The 13,557-nt window shown below is 46.0% G+C and overlaps 1 protein-coding gene across 2 annotated transcripts in view; it reads right to left on the reverse strand.

Annotated features, from left to right (window-relative positions):
• Positions 1 to 13,557, reverse strand: part of ODR4 (odr-4 GPCR localization factor homolog) — a 171,960-nt gene that overhangs the window by 113,824 nt on the left and 44,579 nt on the right. The window contains exon 1 of one of the 2 annotated variants that reach the window (XM_069232001.1): positions 7,279 to 7,436. The exons of the other annotated variant lie outside the window; for it this stretch is intronic. Coding sequence (XP_069088102.1) covers positions 7,279 to 7,371 — 93 coding nt within the window. The 5' untranslated portion in view covers positions 7,372 to 7,436. Of the gene's footprint in view, positions 1 to 7,278; positions 7,437 to 13,557 lie in introns of those variants that run through there. 2 annotated transcript variants of the gene reach the window in all.

Below are 13,557 nucleotides of genomic sequence, written 5' to 3' on the forward strand. Positions count from 1 at the left end.
TCAGTGCCCTTCTCCCCCCGCCTGCCCCCCGCTCTCCTTTCCCGCCGCTGCCTCCCCTGCGGCCCCGCCCCCATCCTCTCCCATTTGCCACCCGCCTCCCAGCTGCTGCTCCTCCCTCCCTCCACCCTTCTTATTGCAGGCCGCTGCGTGGCCGCGCGCAGCGGGCGTGCCGCCGGCGCGCCAGAGGCAAGCCCGTCTGCGCCCGTCCGCGCCTGGACCGCGCCCAGCGCCAGGACCCCTGGCCCCCGACGTTGCCGGCCCACACGACGGACTTACGACGCTGCCACCCTCAACGCACTCAAACCCGACGTGAACCCCGCCTGCTACCGAGCCACCCTGAGGCGCACCCACGGACCCTTCACCTGCCAAGCCTGCAATTTCACCTGCCTCCGGACCTGCACCGCACCTGAAAGGCCAAGCACCAGCAACAACCACCTCAAGTGCATCCTGCTCAACACCCGCTCCGTCCACAGACACGCCGTCGAACTCTGGAATTTGCTCGACACAACATCACCAGACGTCGCCTTCCTCACGGAAACCTGGATGAACACCTCCTCAGCCCCCGACATCGCCATAGCCATCCCAGACGGATACAAGATCACCCGGAGGGACCGCGTCAACAAGACCGGAGGAGGCATCGCCATCGTCCACAGGAACACCATCCGCATCACGACCAACTCCGACGACACCCTCACCGCCGCCGAGCACCTTCACTTCCAGATACACACCGACCCCAAGACCACCCTCAGAGGCACTCTCATCTACAGACCCCCGGGACCACGCACACAATTCAGCGAAGCCATCGCAGACTTCATCAGCCCGCACGCCCTCACCTCCCCTGACTACATCCTCCTAGGGGACCTCAACTTCCACCTGGAGAACAACACTGACAGCAACACCACCACCCTGCTGGACAACCTCACCAACCTCGGACTCAAGCAACTGGTGAACACCCCCACCCACTACGCCGGCCATACGCTTGACCCTGTCTTCTCCTCCAGCAAGCACATCTCCTTCAGCCATTCCACCGGACTTCATTGGACTGATCACAGCTGCGTCCACTTCAACTTCAGGAGAACCACGACCCACCACCACCCGCAACAGGCTCCCCGCAGGAGCTGGAGCAAGATCACTGCCGACCAGCTCACCACCTCCCTCAGCCAAAACCCTCCCGCCACCGCAACGGACCCCAACGAAGCAGCCCGCAACTTCACAAAGTGGCTCACCAACTGCACCGACGATCTCGCACCTCTGAAGAACCCACCCAGCAGACCCGGCAGCAAGAAAGCATTGTGGTTCACCAACGAACTCAAAACATCCAAGAAAAACTGCTGCACCCTCGAGAAAGCCTGGCGCCACAACCAGACTACAGAAAACATGACAGCCCTCAAGAACGCCACCCGCATACACCACCAGCTGATCTGCACCACCAAAAGAGCAACATTCAAAGAACGACTGGACAACAACACCCACAACAGCAAGGAACTCTTCAGCATCGTCAAAGAGCTCTCCAACCCCAGCGCCGGAAGCAACGACATCACACCCTCGCAAGACCTCTGCGATTCACTCACCTCATTCTTCCACCGCAAGATCGCTGACATACACAACAGCTTCGGCGCACAGACCGCGCACCCAACCACCGAACCAACGCCCCCCCACCACCACCCTCTGCAACTGGGCCCCGGTCAGCACCGAAGACACCACCCGCACGATGAACACCATCCACTCCGGATCCCCTGCCGACCCCTGCCCCCAACACATCTTCAACAAGGCTGACTCCATCATCGCACCCCAACTCCTAGACATCATCAACATCTCCTTCACCACCGCCACCTTCCCGGAGAGCTGGAAGCACGCAGAGCTCAACGCCCTCCTGAAGAAACCGACAGCGGACCCCACCGACCTCAAGAACTTCCGCCCCATCTCGCTCCTCCCTTTTCCTGCCAAAGTCCTCGAGAAGACCGTCAACAAACAGCTCGCCGCCTTCCTCGAGACCAACGGATCCCTCGACCCCTCACAGTCCGGTTTCCGAGCCAACCACAGCACCGAGACCGCCCTCATCACAGCCACCGACGACATCAGATCCCTGCTCGACAACGGGGAAACAGCTGCCCTCATCCTCCTGGACCTCTCTGCAGCGTTCGACACAGTCTGCCACCGCACACTGATACAGCGAACACCGGAATCCAAGAAAAGGCATTGGAATGGATCATCTCGTTCCTCGACGGAAGAACCCAGAGAGTCCGCCTCCCCCCGTTCCGGTCCGCAGCCACCGAAGTCATCTGCGGCGTACCTCAAGGATTCTCGCTCAGCCCCACCCTCATCAACGTCTACATGAGCCCCCTCGCGGCCATCGCACGCCAACACAACCTCAACATCATTTCCTACGCCGACGACCCCCAGCTGATCCTCTCCCTCACCAACGACCCCGCCACCGCCAGAGCCAGCCTACGCGAAGGAATGAAAGACGTCGCCGAGTGGATGAAGAACAGCCGTCTGAAACTGAACTCAGACAAGACAGAAGTCCTCATCCTGGGATCATCTCCCTCCGCCTGGGACGACTCCTGGTGGCCCCCGGCCCTGGGCACCACCCCCAAGCCAACGGACCACGCACAAAACCTGGGCTTCATCCTGGACTCCTCCCTCTCAATGACCAAACAAGTCAACGCCGTCTCGTCATCCTGTTTCAACACCCTGCGCATGCTCTGAAAGATCTTTCGTTGGATCCCCACCGAAACCAGGAAAACGGTCACCCAGGTGCTCGTCACCAGCCGACTGGACTACGGGAACACCCTCTACGCAGGAACCACAGCCAAGCTTCAGAAAGGACTCCAGCGCATACAGAACGCCTCCGCACGACTCGTCTTGGACATCCCCCGCCACGCCCACATCTCCGCCCACCTGAGAGACCTGCACTGGCTCCCCGTCAACAAGAGAATCACGTTCAGACTCCTCACCCACACACACAAGGCTCTCCACGACCTGGGCCCCAAGTACCTCAACAACCGCCTCACCTTCTACACGCCCACCCGCCAGCTGCGATCGACCAGCCTCGCCCTCGCCGCTGTACCACGCATTCGCAGAACCACCACCGGAGGAAGATCCTTCTCCTACCTGGCGGCTAAGACATGGAACTCCCTCCCCATCCACCTACGGCAGACCCAGGACCATCTCTCCTTCAGGAAGCAACTCAAGACCTGGCTTTTCGAGCAGTAATGGACCCCCACCCCCCCCTATCCAGCGCCTTGAGACCCTTGCGGGTGAGTAGCGCACTATATAAATTGTTGATTGATTGGTGCTTTCATAGCTTCCTTGCTTCTGAGGCCTTCTTGTTCTTTTGTTGATCAAGTAAGAGCTATCCCCACCTTTCAAGTTTTCACATTTAAGTGCAATTTTCCAGATTTTTCTAAAATGGTAATCCCAGTACTTAAAAAAACTAGCCTTCTATTCCCACGCAGAATACTCCACCGTACTCCTGCTAAAACCCACTACTGAGCTTCTGCAAGAAACCCCGGAATGCTGCAGGCACCACTTGTTTTTAAAAATTAACTTTATTCAAGTTTTATCACACTGTTCAAAATACAATCGTGAAGGCTGTAAGCATCAACAGATGTGTGTACTTCATGCCAGTGCAAGTGTTTATTTTATTGGAATCTGTTCAGAACTTTGTTCCTGCTTTCTGTGTGAAAGCGTTTATTTTAAATGCCATTTTATTGCAATGATATCGCACTTACAGTCAGAAATCCTGACTTCAAAAATGGTGTCTCATGCTCGACTTTTCTGTCAGTGGCTTTGTTGTATGTGTTTATTTTGGTATTAGCTGTGTGTCCTCTCAAGGACTTTAATAATTTTCCTACCATGTTTTTTTTTTTATTTTATTTCAAAATGAATTGCTGCGCAACATGTTAAAACAATGACAAAACCAAGAGATTTCACATGGGCAAAACCTATTGGCCGTGCCAATGCTTGTTCCGTGGGCTATCTCCTTAGCTACCTGGTCGATTCACAGGGATCCAATCCCAGAGTACTGAGAGTGGTTTAAATATATGGGAAGTTTTCAGGACTTAAAGTACATTGGTCCAAGTTGATTCCGGATCCCTTAACAAATTTGAACCCACCAAAAAAATGTAAAATGCCCAATTAGGGAGTCTAGGAACAGCTTCCGTTATCTTGGCATCCAGGTGTCCAAATGCAGTTACACTTGAATATGGGAGAAATTAATGACACTATTGACCAGCTTCAAAGAAGACTTTAAACACTGGTGGAAAATCTATCTCTAATGGGGTGAGCCTGACTATATAAAACAATTATTCTGCCCAAGTTCTTATACACATTCCAGAATACCCCAAACAGAATTCCAATGGAGTTACTTGGGAGAATGGAAGAGTTAGTTTGCACATTTTTGTGGTATAGCAGAGTTGCCAGATAGTATGAATCTCCCTGTAGAGGAGTCTATAAGGGCGGAATTGATCTACCAAATTTGCAAAACTATTATTAGGCATTGCAACTGAAAGTTATCAACGAATGGCCACACAGTGCGGAACAGGAACCATTTAACCTGGCAGATACATGGGCAACGTGATAGGAAGATTATTCAGTGCCATGATATGGGGGTCATACTCTGGCGACATGCTCAACCCACACAACACAGGTGGGTAAAATATGGCAAGAGAAAAATAGACTAATGGGATCAAAAGGCCAACACATACTAGAAACCTCCCTGTGTGTATCTGTACCATCGAAGGCATTAGCAAAGCCTGAAGGATTCCAAAATTAAAAAAAATATTGACATCTAAAAACAAACAAGGTGACCTAAAGGGCACTGGAGAACTCAAAATATTTAAGGTATTGCAGGAAGAACACTAGCTAACAGATTACCAATACGACCACTTTCTCCAAATATCCCATGCTGTGGAACCTTACATAAGCGAGAGATAGATGAGGAATCTCGGTTAAAATATAGAGTCCTTTCTTCCCTCAGCACAAGTATACAATCTTCCTAGTGTGCAGAACAGTGGCGGCTGGTGAAGTTTGTGAGTGGTGAGGCTGGGCTTCGTCCTAGGGGTGGGGGAGAGAGGGCAGTGTGGCACAGCATTTTTTGGGGAGCTTAGTCGCCGTTTCCTGTGCAAATCTAATTTAACAAAAATGGGATAAAAAGCTGCATTTTCAAGTTCCATTTTTTAAAATAAAAGGAATACGTTTCATAAGCCTGGCTTGTTAGGCAAGCCTGATTTCCTTCTTTATTGATGTGTGCAGCTGTCAAGAGGTTTTAGGGTTCGTTTCTCCCTCACACATTGCTGACTGATTTTAAATGAGTATCTTTCCAGCCTGCTCAAAGTTCGAGTATACCATGTTTTTCTTCCTGTCAATCACAACCTCAAGTTTGAAAGTTCTTTTATATAAAGATAGTGCTGCAGGCTTGATGCATTGTTTATTTGTATATGGATCTCAACACAAAGCCATGCGAGATGAACTATAATTCCAGTTAATTTGATAGTGAAAATAATAAACCAATCATTTGCAAATGCTATTGTGTGTAGCAGAAGTAGCCTTTGTAAGTTTGAGCACAACGCCAGCAAGGGTTGATTCACAGACATTACATGCCCCTAGCAGTTGTCACCTAATTAACTGAATACAGCAGAAAACACAATGCTGTAGTATCACCTACATTTCTGCCTGGACCTAAACTTGACAAAAATGTATCCAGGTGGCTGGCATATATGCCAGGAAGATTCAACCAATCTACTTCTTTGTCCTCCAGCAATCTCTACAAACAAAACTACAAATCCCTGAATGCAACTTTGCTGTTGACTAAAAAAAGTGCAAATAGCTGTAGGTGTCTCACAATCCTTTCTGAAATGTGTCTTATTACTGTAGAAAAGTGTCACAAAACCATTTGAATGTCACACGCAAACGGCAAATGCACTCAAAACATGGACATGTCACAAGCAGTATGGGAGCTTGGCAGCTCTGATGACATACAGTTACAAAACCACACACCACACCTCCCACCTACGACACAATGAAGGCCCTGTAACCAAGTGTGTGCCTGCACTGACACAGAGGGCTATATACCCAGCAGAGGCGCTGCCAGGCACACCGGGCACCCACACAGTGTATTTGTTTGACAGATCTGTCTACACTGAAACTCGGCCCTTTATTCCCATTGCACTGTACATAATATTCAGTCCCAGGATAACAATGGCCTCCCCTCGCCTTAAACAACAACACATGCACTTAACAAACACAAACAAGCAATTAGCCAACATCCTTTGTTGTTTGCTTTGGTGCTTTTTTCATTTGCCACGGCGTGTTTGGTTGAAATCCTCCATGACGTGTGTTTGAGTCTGCACTGGTGTTTCTGTTTTCATTTACTTTCAAAATGATCTGGCGTTGGCGCGTCTAGTCCACAGAGGTGGCTTATGATTATGAATGCGGAGGTTCACGTTAGGGGGGATGCGGGCATACGTGCATATGTATATTAAAAAAACATGTAATACATGGACTAGGTGAATCATGACAGACTGCAGCACAACTAGGCTCTCTGTGCCCCAACTTAATCTATATACCCCGGCCTGGCATGTGGAAACAAAATAGTGGATGAACATCAGTGGGGCCATTTTAAACATATAGGCGCGAGCAAGCAGGGACCGACACCCTGTAACAGCCACGTGTGTGAGTGCATAGGGTTCCTCAGCCTCGTGTGAAATCATGCATGATATGCATGCATACTCCTGCCATTGCTTTGTTTGAATTGCAGTGATTTCTAATTGGATTTGTCATATATAGAACGCCTGCTGCTCATGGGGAGTTTGAAAGATTATTATAGGCAGTGACACATGATCATCTTGCAATTGGACATAAACAATGTAGGGTATAGTGGGTGAAAGTTAGATGCATGCATGTTGAAACTCAGAGGCAATTTTTCACAATAATTGCACCGCACATTTCGCTGGAAACACAGGCCTACAGAGTTTGTCCTTTGGGGCATACAAAAAGACATTTAATTTACATTCCACCAAATGCAACTTCAAACTCACTTTTTTAAGCAAACATAATAAAGTGAGATTACGCTCATATAAAACCCAATTTACTCGTTAACAGCATGTGTACTTATTAGCACCGATAATTGCAACTCTGAACTTGTTAAAGCACAAGAAGAAATGTTTTAAAATAGTACCAAGTTTCGACAGAAAATGCACAGTCCTTTTGAAGAATTACAACTACGCAAGTGAGCCTAGGCCCGGCAGCTATTAATTTATTTTTTATGACCCTTACCTGGTGAACTGCCGAATGCTGGCCTGACTCCTTTACATATGTCAATGCGGCACTGCAGTAAATCATAGATCTATCGGAACCTACACACGGCATGCACTGTTACTAAAATGGCTCAAGCGTGGGAGCACTGGCAGTCTCAGACACCACTCAAGTCGAGTGTGCGCAGACTCGATTTTATGGCTTCCCGTTCGCCACACCCTTTCCCAACTTGTCACAGGGTGGTCCCACCCACACCCTGTAACAAGTTAGGAAAGGGTGGAGTGACAATACCCTCCACTCTCTGATTGATGTGGAGTGTAAGCCCTACAGGGCTTGCATTAAAAACGCCCAGGGCTAACTTCACCTCAACGTCATCAGTGGGTGGAGACTGGGCCTCGATGCTAGGTCTTTGCTGAGCTGATGACATCACAGCCCTCAGGGCTGTGAGACTGTCAGCCTGGCAAATACTTAGACTTTGGGTCCGCTGGGAGAGCAGGTAAAGTAATGTGTCAGTCATGTGTCTGCACTGTTATTAAGAACAGGAACTACAACAATGGTGTCGGCGAGTGGGGCAGACAGTGCAGTGCTCCCCGTTCTTTAAAGTTATAAGAGGGTTTTGTTTTAAATTAAAAACATATAATATTGGAATGATTGCTTTCTTTTAACTTTGACTATACAGGGGGCGGAGCCCCGACGCCCGTGCACAGAAACCGCCACTGGTGCAGAACGCAAATTAATGACCTGCAAAACACACTGGATAGTCTAAAACAAAGGTGTGAAAAAGATCTGGAAAATCCTGATTAGAAAGAGGCATGTAGATACCGAGGGTGTATCGGGTTTTAGCAATTTATTTAATTTTACCCATGCGTAAATGGCTAAATTCGCCAGAACTCTGGTAAACACCAGCATTCCGAGATGTGGGCATGTATTATGCACACGACCTAGGCTTGACCAGAAATACAAAACGTCTGGGGTGGAGTAACAAACCAAATCCACTATGAGGACAGAGTTTGAAATGACAATGTAAACGGCACTGCTGGTTTTATGGAAAGATAACACCAAACCTAGATATGAAATAACTTTTTGTGATTTCTCCATGATAATTGCCAGAGGAAACACTGCTAAAGTATGGGTGAAAGGGCCCTTCCCCGCAGTCGAGCCATGAGCCCAGGACTCTGTCCTATAGTAGAGGCATGGGCGCAAAATACGGACTAGTTAATGGAGGCAGCCGCGTGGGTGTCTAAAAAAATAAGAGAAAATATAGGCGCCTTGGAAACAAAGCAGAGAATTGCTACAGGAAAATGTGTAGCTAATCCATAACAAAGTAGGTTGAGCCTGGAAGGGGTCTCAAGTAGTATGTGCCTTATGCCAGATCAATAGTAGGGGCCTGTATTTGGATGCTCAAAAAATCGGGAAAGGAGATGGCTGGAACGGATATGTTATCTGATCTGTAAAGTATTGTTGCTACCATGTGTTACAATCAATAAAATGTGTTTAAAAAATATAAAACACAATTGCTTGTAAGACACTCCCTTTAATTAGCTGTCGGCAAAATTCATAAATTGTTTCTCTGTAGCAAGTTCTTTATTGGCATAAACAGTGTTAATTATAGCAGAAGACTTACACTGCCAAGCACGGGGGGGCCTTACCCTGTCTTAAATTGTCTATAATGGGCAAATCATTGCTGCTGCGTTGCAGGGAGAGATAGCAAACTGCACCCAGTTCTTGAGTTACACAAACAGATGACTACCTTAACCCGCTGTCTGCTTCACTTTGTCCTAAGAGCAGTTATATATACATTTGTAACTTTAGGCTTCACCTAACTTTGTTTAGCTGCTTGTGTGCGTTATGTAATCCCGAAAAAATTATGCAGAGTTTTCAATCTCAGTTTTTCTAACCATTTTGATGCCTCTCTCATCCTATTTTTCCAACCTCTCCAAATAACTTTGATAGCTGTATTTTAAGTAATTTCTGTCTTTTTGATTTCGAAGTATATTATTGTTATTAGGGGAAACCAGGATAAGGGGGGAAAAGGAGGCGGGGGTGTTAGACTCTCATAATGAGAAAGATATTTGTAGAACAAGAGTACATTCAAGAATAGACCAAATATAATTGACCGGTTACTGATACAAACAGATTAGTAATTACAGGGATATTAATTGAAGTAAACCCCGGGTGAGAGGGTGGGGAATAGGAAGGGGAGAGAGAGGCATGACATCAGGGTACCCAAGAAAGAGAGAAAGAAGGATAGAAGAGAGAGAGAGAGCTAGAGAAAGAGAAAGGAGAGAGATGTCTAGATCGAAAAACTATTGGCAGTGTGATCGTATATGTTGTGCTCAGCGCCTATAAGCAGGTGGGGGAATTGGGTTACCCCAACGTTGAGGGTGGGTATAATGAGGTTCAAGGAGGTATTATTTTCTGCATGCATTTGTCTAATCCATTCCATAGTTTCTGAGATGTGTGGCTGGTGTAGGCGTTGTTAGCGAGAGTGTTATCTGTGCTTCTTCTGAAGCAGACCCACTACCACTTTGTGCGATATGAGAGGTTTCGGAACGATTTCCATTTGCATTCATTGTTTTCGATTGCTATTGAAATAGGAGGTCCGTAAGGCACATGTCTGAATCGTTTAGTTTTAAGGAAGTAGAATGGACACAGGGGCCTAAGGTAACTGTAAGGGAATTTAGGACCAGATGTATCAAAGGATTTTACCCATTCTGTGTCTATGGGAAAATGTGTTTTTACATATGGCCCTTAAGGTGATATCAATACTGAAGATTGCATGTACAGTTTTCTAAATCTTGTCCAGAAATGGTTGTGGAAATGTATGAAATTCGCTGTGCGGCTGAAGAAGATTCCCACTTTCACATGGTGGACCTTACTGCAATTGAATAGCATATGGGTAAGAGTACCTGGGGAGTTTTTGCAGTTCTAGCAGATGTCTGATTCAAGAAGCCTTACTTTAGAGAGTTTTTCAGTCCAGTAGGCTATATGTATTATCCAGAATTTCCTTTGTGAGACAGTGGGGGATATTTTATTTTTGAGAGAGTATGCCCAGATCTACTTCCAAGACAGATCGTTTAGGGTGGAAATAGAGGAACAGAGGCTGCCTCAGTCCAATCAGATTGAATTTCAAATGTGATTCTTTTGGTGGTGGAGTTCAGTGACTTACAGGGAGTGCAGAATTATTAGGCAAGTATTTTTGAGGATTAATTTTATTATTGAACAACAACCATGTTCTCAATGAACCCAAAAAACTCATTAATATCAAAGCTGAATATTTTTGGAAGTAGTTTTTAGTTTGTTTTTAGTTTTAGCTATGTTAGGGGGATATCTGTGTGTGCAGGTGACTATCACTGTGCATAATTATTAGGCAACTTAACAAAAACAAATATATACCCATTTCAATTATTTATTATTACCAGTGAAACCAATATAACATCTCAACATTCACAAATATACATTTCTGACATTCAAAAACAAAACAAAAACAAATCAGTGACCAATATAGCCACCTTTCTTTGCAAGGACACTCAAAAGCCTGCCATCCATGGATTCTGTCAGTGTTTTGATCTGTTCACCATCAACATTGCGTGCAGCAGCAACCACAGCCTCCCAGACACTGTTCAGAGAGGTGTACTGTTTTCCCTCCTTGTAAATCTCACATTTGATGATGGACCACAGGTTCTCAATGGGGTTCAGATCAGGTGAACAAGGAGGCCATGTCATTAGATTTCCTTCTTTTATACCCTTTCTTGCCAGCCACGCTGTGGAGTACTTGGACGCGTGTGATGGAGCATTGTCCTGCATGAAAATCATGTTTTTCTTGAAGGATGCAGACTTCTTCCTGTACCATTGCTTGAAGAAGGTGTCTTCCAGGAACTGGCAGTAGGACTGGGAGTTGAGCTTGACTCCATCCTCAACCCGAAAAGGCCCCACAAGCTCATCTTTGATGATACCAGCCCAAACCAGTACTCCACCTCCACCTTGCTGGCGTCTGAGTCGGACTGGAGCTCTCTGCCCTTTACCAATCCAGCCACGGGCCCATCCATCTGGCCCATCAAGACTCACTCTCATTTCATCAGTCCATAAAACCTTAGAAAAATCAGTCTTGAGATATTTATTGGCCCAGTCTTGACGTTTCAGCTTGTGTGTCTTGTTCAGTGGTGGTCGTCTTTCAGCCTTTCTTACCTTGGCCATGTCTCTGAGTATTGCACACCTTGTGCTTTTGGGCACTCCAGTGATGTTGCAGCTCTGAAATATGGCCAAACTGGTGGCAAGTGGCATCGTGGCAGCTGCACGCTTGACTTTTCTCAGTTCATGGGCAGTTATTTTGCGCCTTGGTTTTTCCACACGCTTCTTGCGACCCTGTTGACTATTTTGAATGAAACGCTTGATTGTTCGATGATCACGCTTCAGAAGCTTTGCAATTTTAAGAGTGCTGCATCCCTCTGCAAGATATCTCACTATTTTTGACTTTTCGGAGCCTGTCAAGTCCTTCTTTTGACCCATTTTGCCAAAGGAAAGGAAGTTGCCTAATAATTATGCACACCTGATATAGGGTGTTGATGTCATTAGACCACACCCCTTCTCATTACAGAGATGCACATCACCTAATATGCTTAATTGGTAGTAGGCTTTCGAGCCTATACAGCTTGGAGTAAGACAACATGCATAAAGAGGATGATGTGGTCAAAATACTCATTTGCCTAATAATTCTGCACTCCCTGTATAAGTTGAGAGTGCAGCATGGGGCGTTTTGGTTAATTTAATAAACAGGGTAATTAGGTCAGAGATGTGCGGGGTAGGATTCTTTTTCATTGTGACCTTTAGTTTGAGCAAGTTATAGAATTCAATGTTTTCAAGGCTGTGGGAGTTCAGTAATTCTGCAAATGTTTTAAGAAAAGTTGATGGACCGAGGTCTTTGAGGTACAAGATATTATTTGATGACCAGGATGTCCAAGAAGGAGAAGTACCGTCCATTTTAATTTTTGTGTTTTTTCCATAGGGAGGCATAGTCTTTTTTGGATTTTATGAGGGAGCATTTTATCCAATGACTTGAGGGCTGTAATGCTGTCCTCTATAATAGTCTGAGAGTGCTGTAGTGTTACCGTTTTCATAGTAAATAGTGAGACTAAAGCATACTGTTTTGTCAGTGATTTCTCAATATGAACCCAAAGCGCAGTGTCAAGTGTTACAGGGAGTGACCACTAAGTGGCTTGTTTGATTAAAAAGCCAAGTTAGTATTTTAAAAAATTGGGAATGTTGAGGTCTCTGGAGCTTTTATTAAGTTTTAGTTTCTTGAGTGCCACTCTAACTTCTTTCCCTTACCAGATAAATTTAGAAATTATGGTGTCATTGTTATTGTAGAAGGAAAGTTGCAAGGGAAGCATAGTTGTAATTAAATGTATTCGTCCGGCAATCATTTTAATTCATTCCACCTGACCCCACCAGGTCATAAATTTCGATGACCAGGTTGTCAGAGTGTCATTAATTTGCTTTAAGCGATAACCCTCATTTGTTTTCCTTGTGTCTTCTAAGTTACTTTTAAAGTTTAGGCCTAGGTATTTGATCTGTGAGGACTGCCAGTGTAGTTTGGTGTTGTTCACAATGGATGGGAGAGTGAGGTTATTCAAAGGGAAAACCTTTGTCTTCTCAAGATTTAGAGAGTAGCCTGAGACCTGAGTGTAGGAATTGATTTCAGATAGGATTGCCAGGATGGCAGTATAGGCCTCTTGTGAAAATATAAGTACGTTGTCAGCATAGGCGGTGACTTTGTAGGGAGGGTTCCCAAAAGAGATGAGAGTGTTTGTTCTGATGGAAACAAGGAGGGGGGTGATGGATAAAAGATAGAGAAAGAGGAAAAGGGGAAACCTTGTCTAGTTCCTTGAGCCAACTTTATTTTATTGGATAGGATATTCTGATACTGGCCGAGGATTGGGCATATAGAGCCAATGTTTGGTGAATGAAGGAATCTCTGAAGTTAACTGTTCTCATGACAGCCTGCAGTAAGAGACCAGGATACCTTAACAAAAGCCTTCTTTGCGTCTAGGGCCATGACCATTTTGGGTGATGGTATAAATTTAGCTTATTCAGTGATGTGGCAGAAAAGTCAAATTTTGTCAGAGCCAGGTCTACCTTCAATGAACCTTGTTTGTGATCTATGAATAGGGAATGGGAGAGTTCTTCATAGTCTGGTCGGCAATATTTTTGCCTACACTTTACAGTCCAAGTTCAGTAGAGAGATGGGTCTATAGTTTTTGACCTCTAGAGGATCCTTCCAATCTTTGTGAATCACAGTAA

Source organism: Pleurodeles waltl, chromosome 4_2 (genome assembly GCF_031143425.1).
Source record: "Pleurodeles waltl isolate 20211129_DDA chromosome 4_2, aPleWal1.hap1.20221129, whole genome shotgun sequence".
NCBI classification, from domain to species: Eukaryota; Metazoa; Chordata; class Amphibia; order Caudata; family Salamandridae; genus Pleurodeles; species Pleurodeles waltl.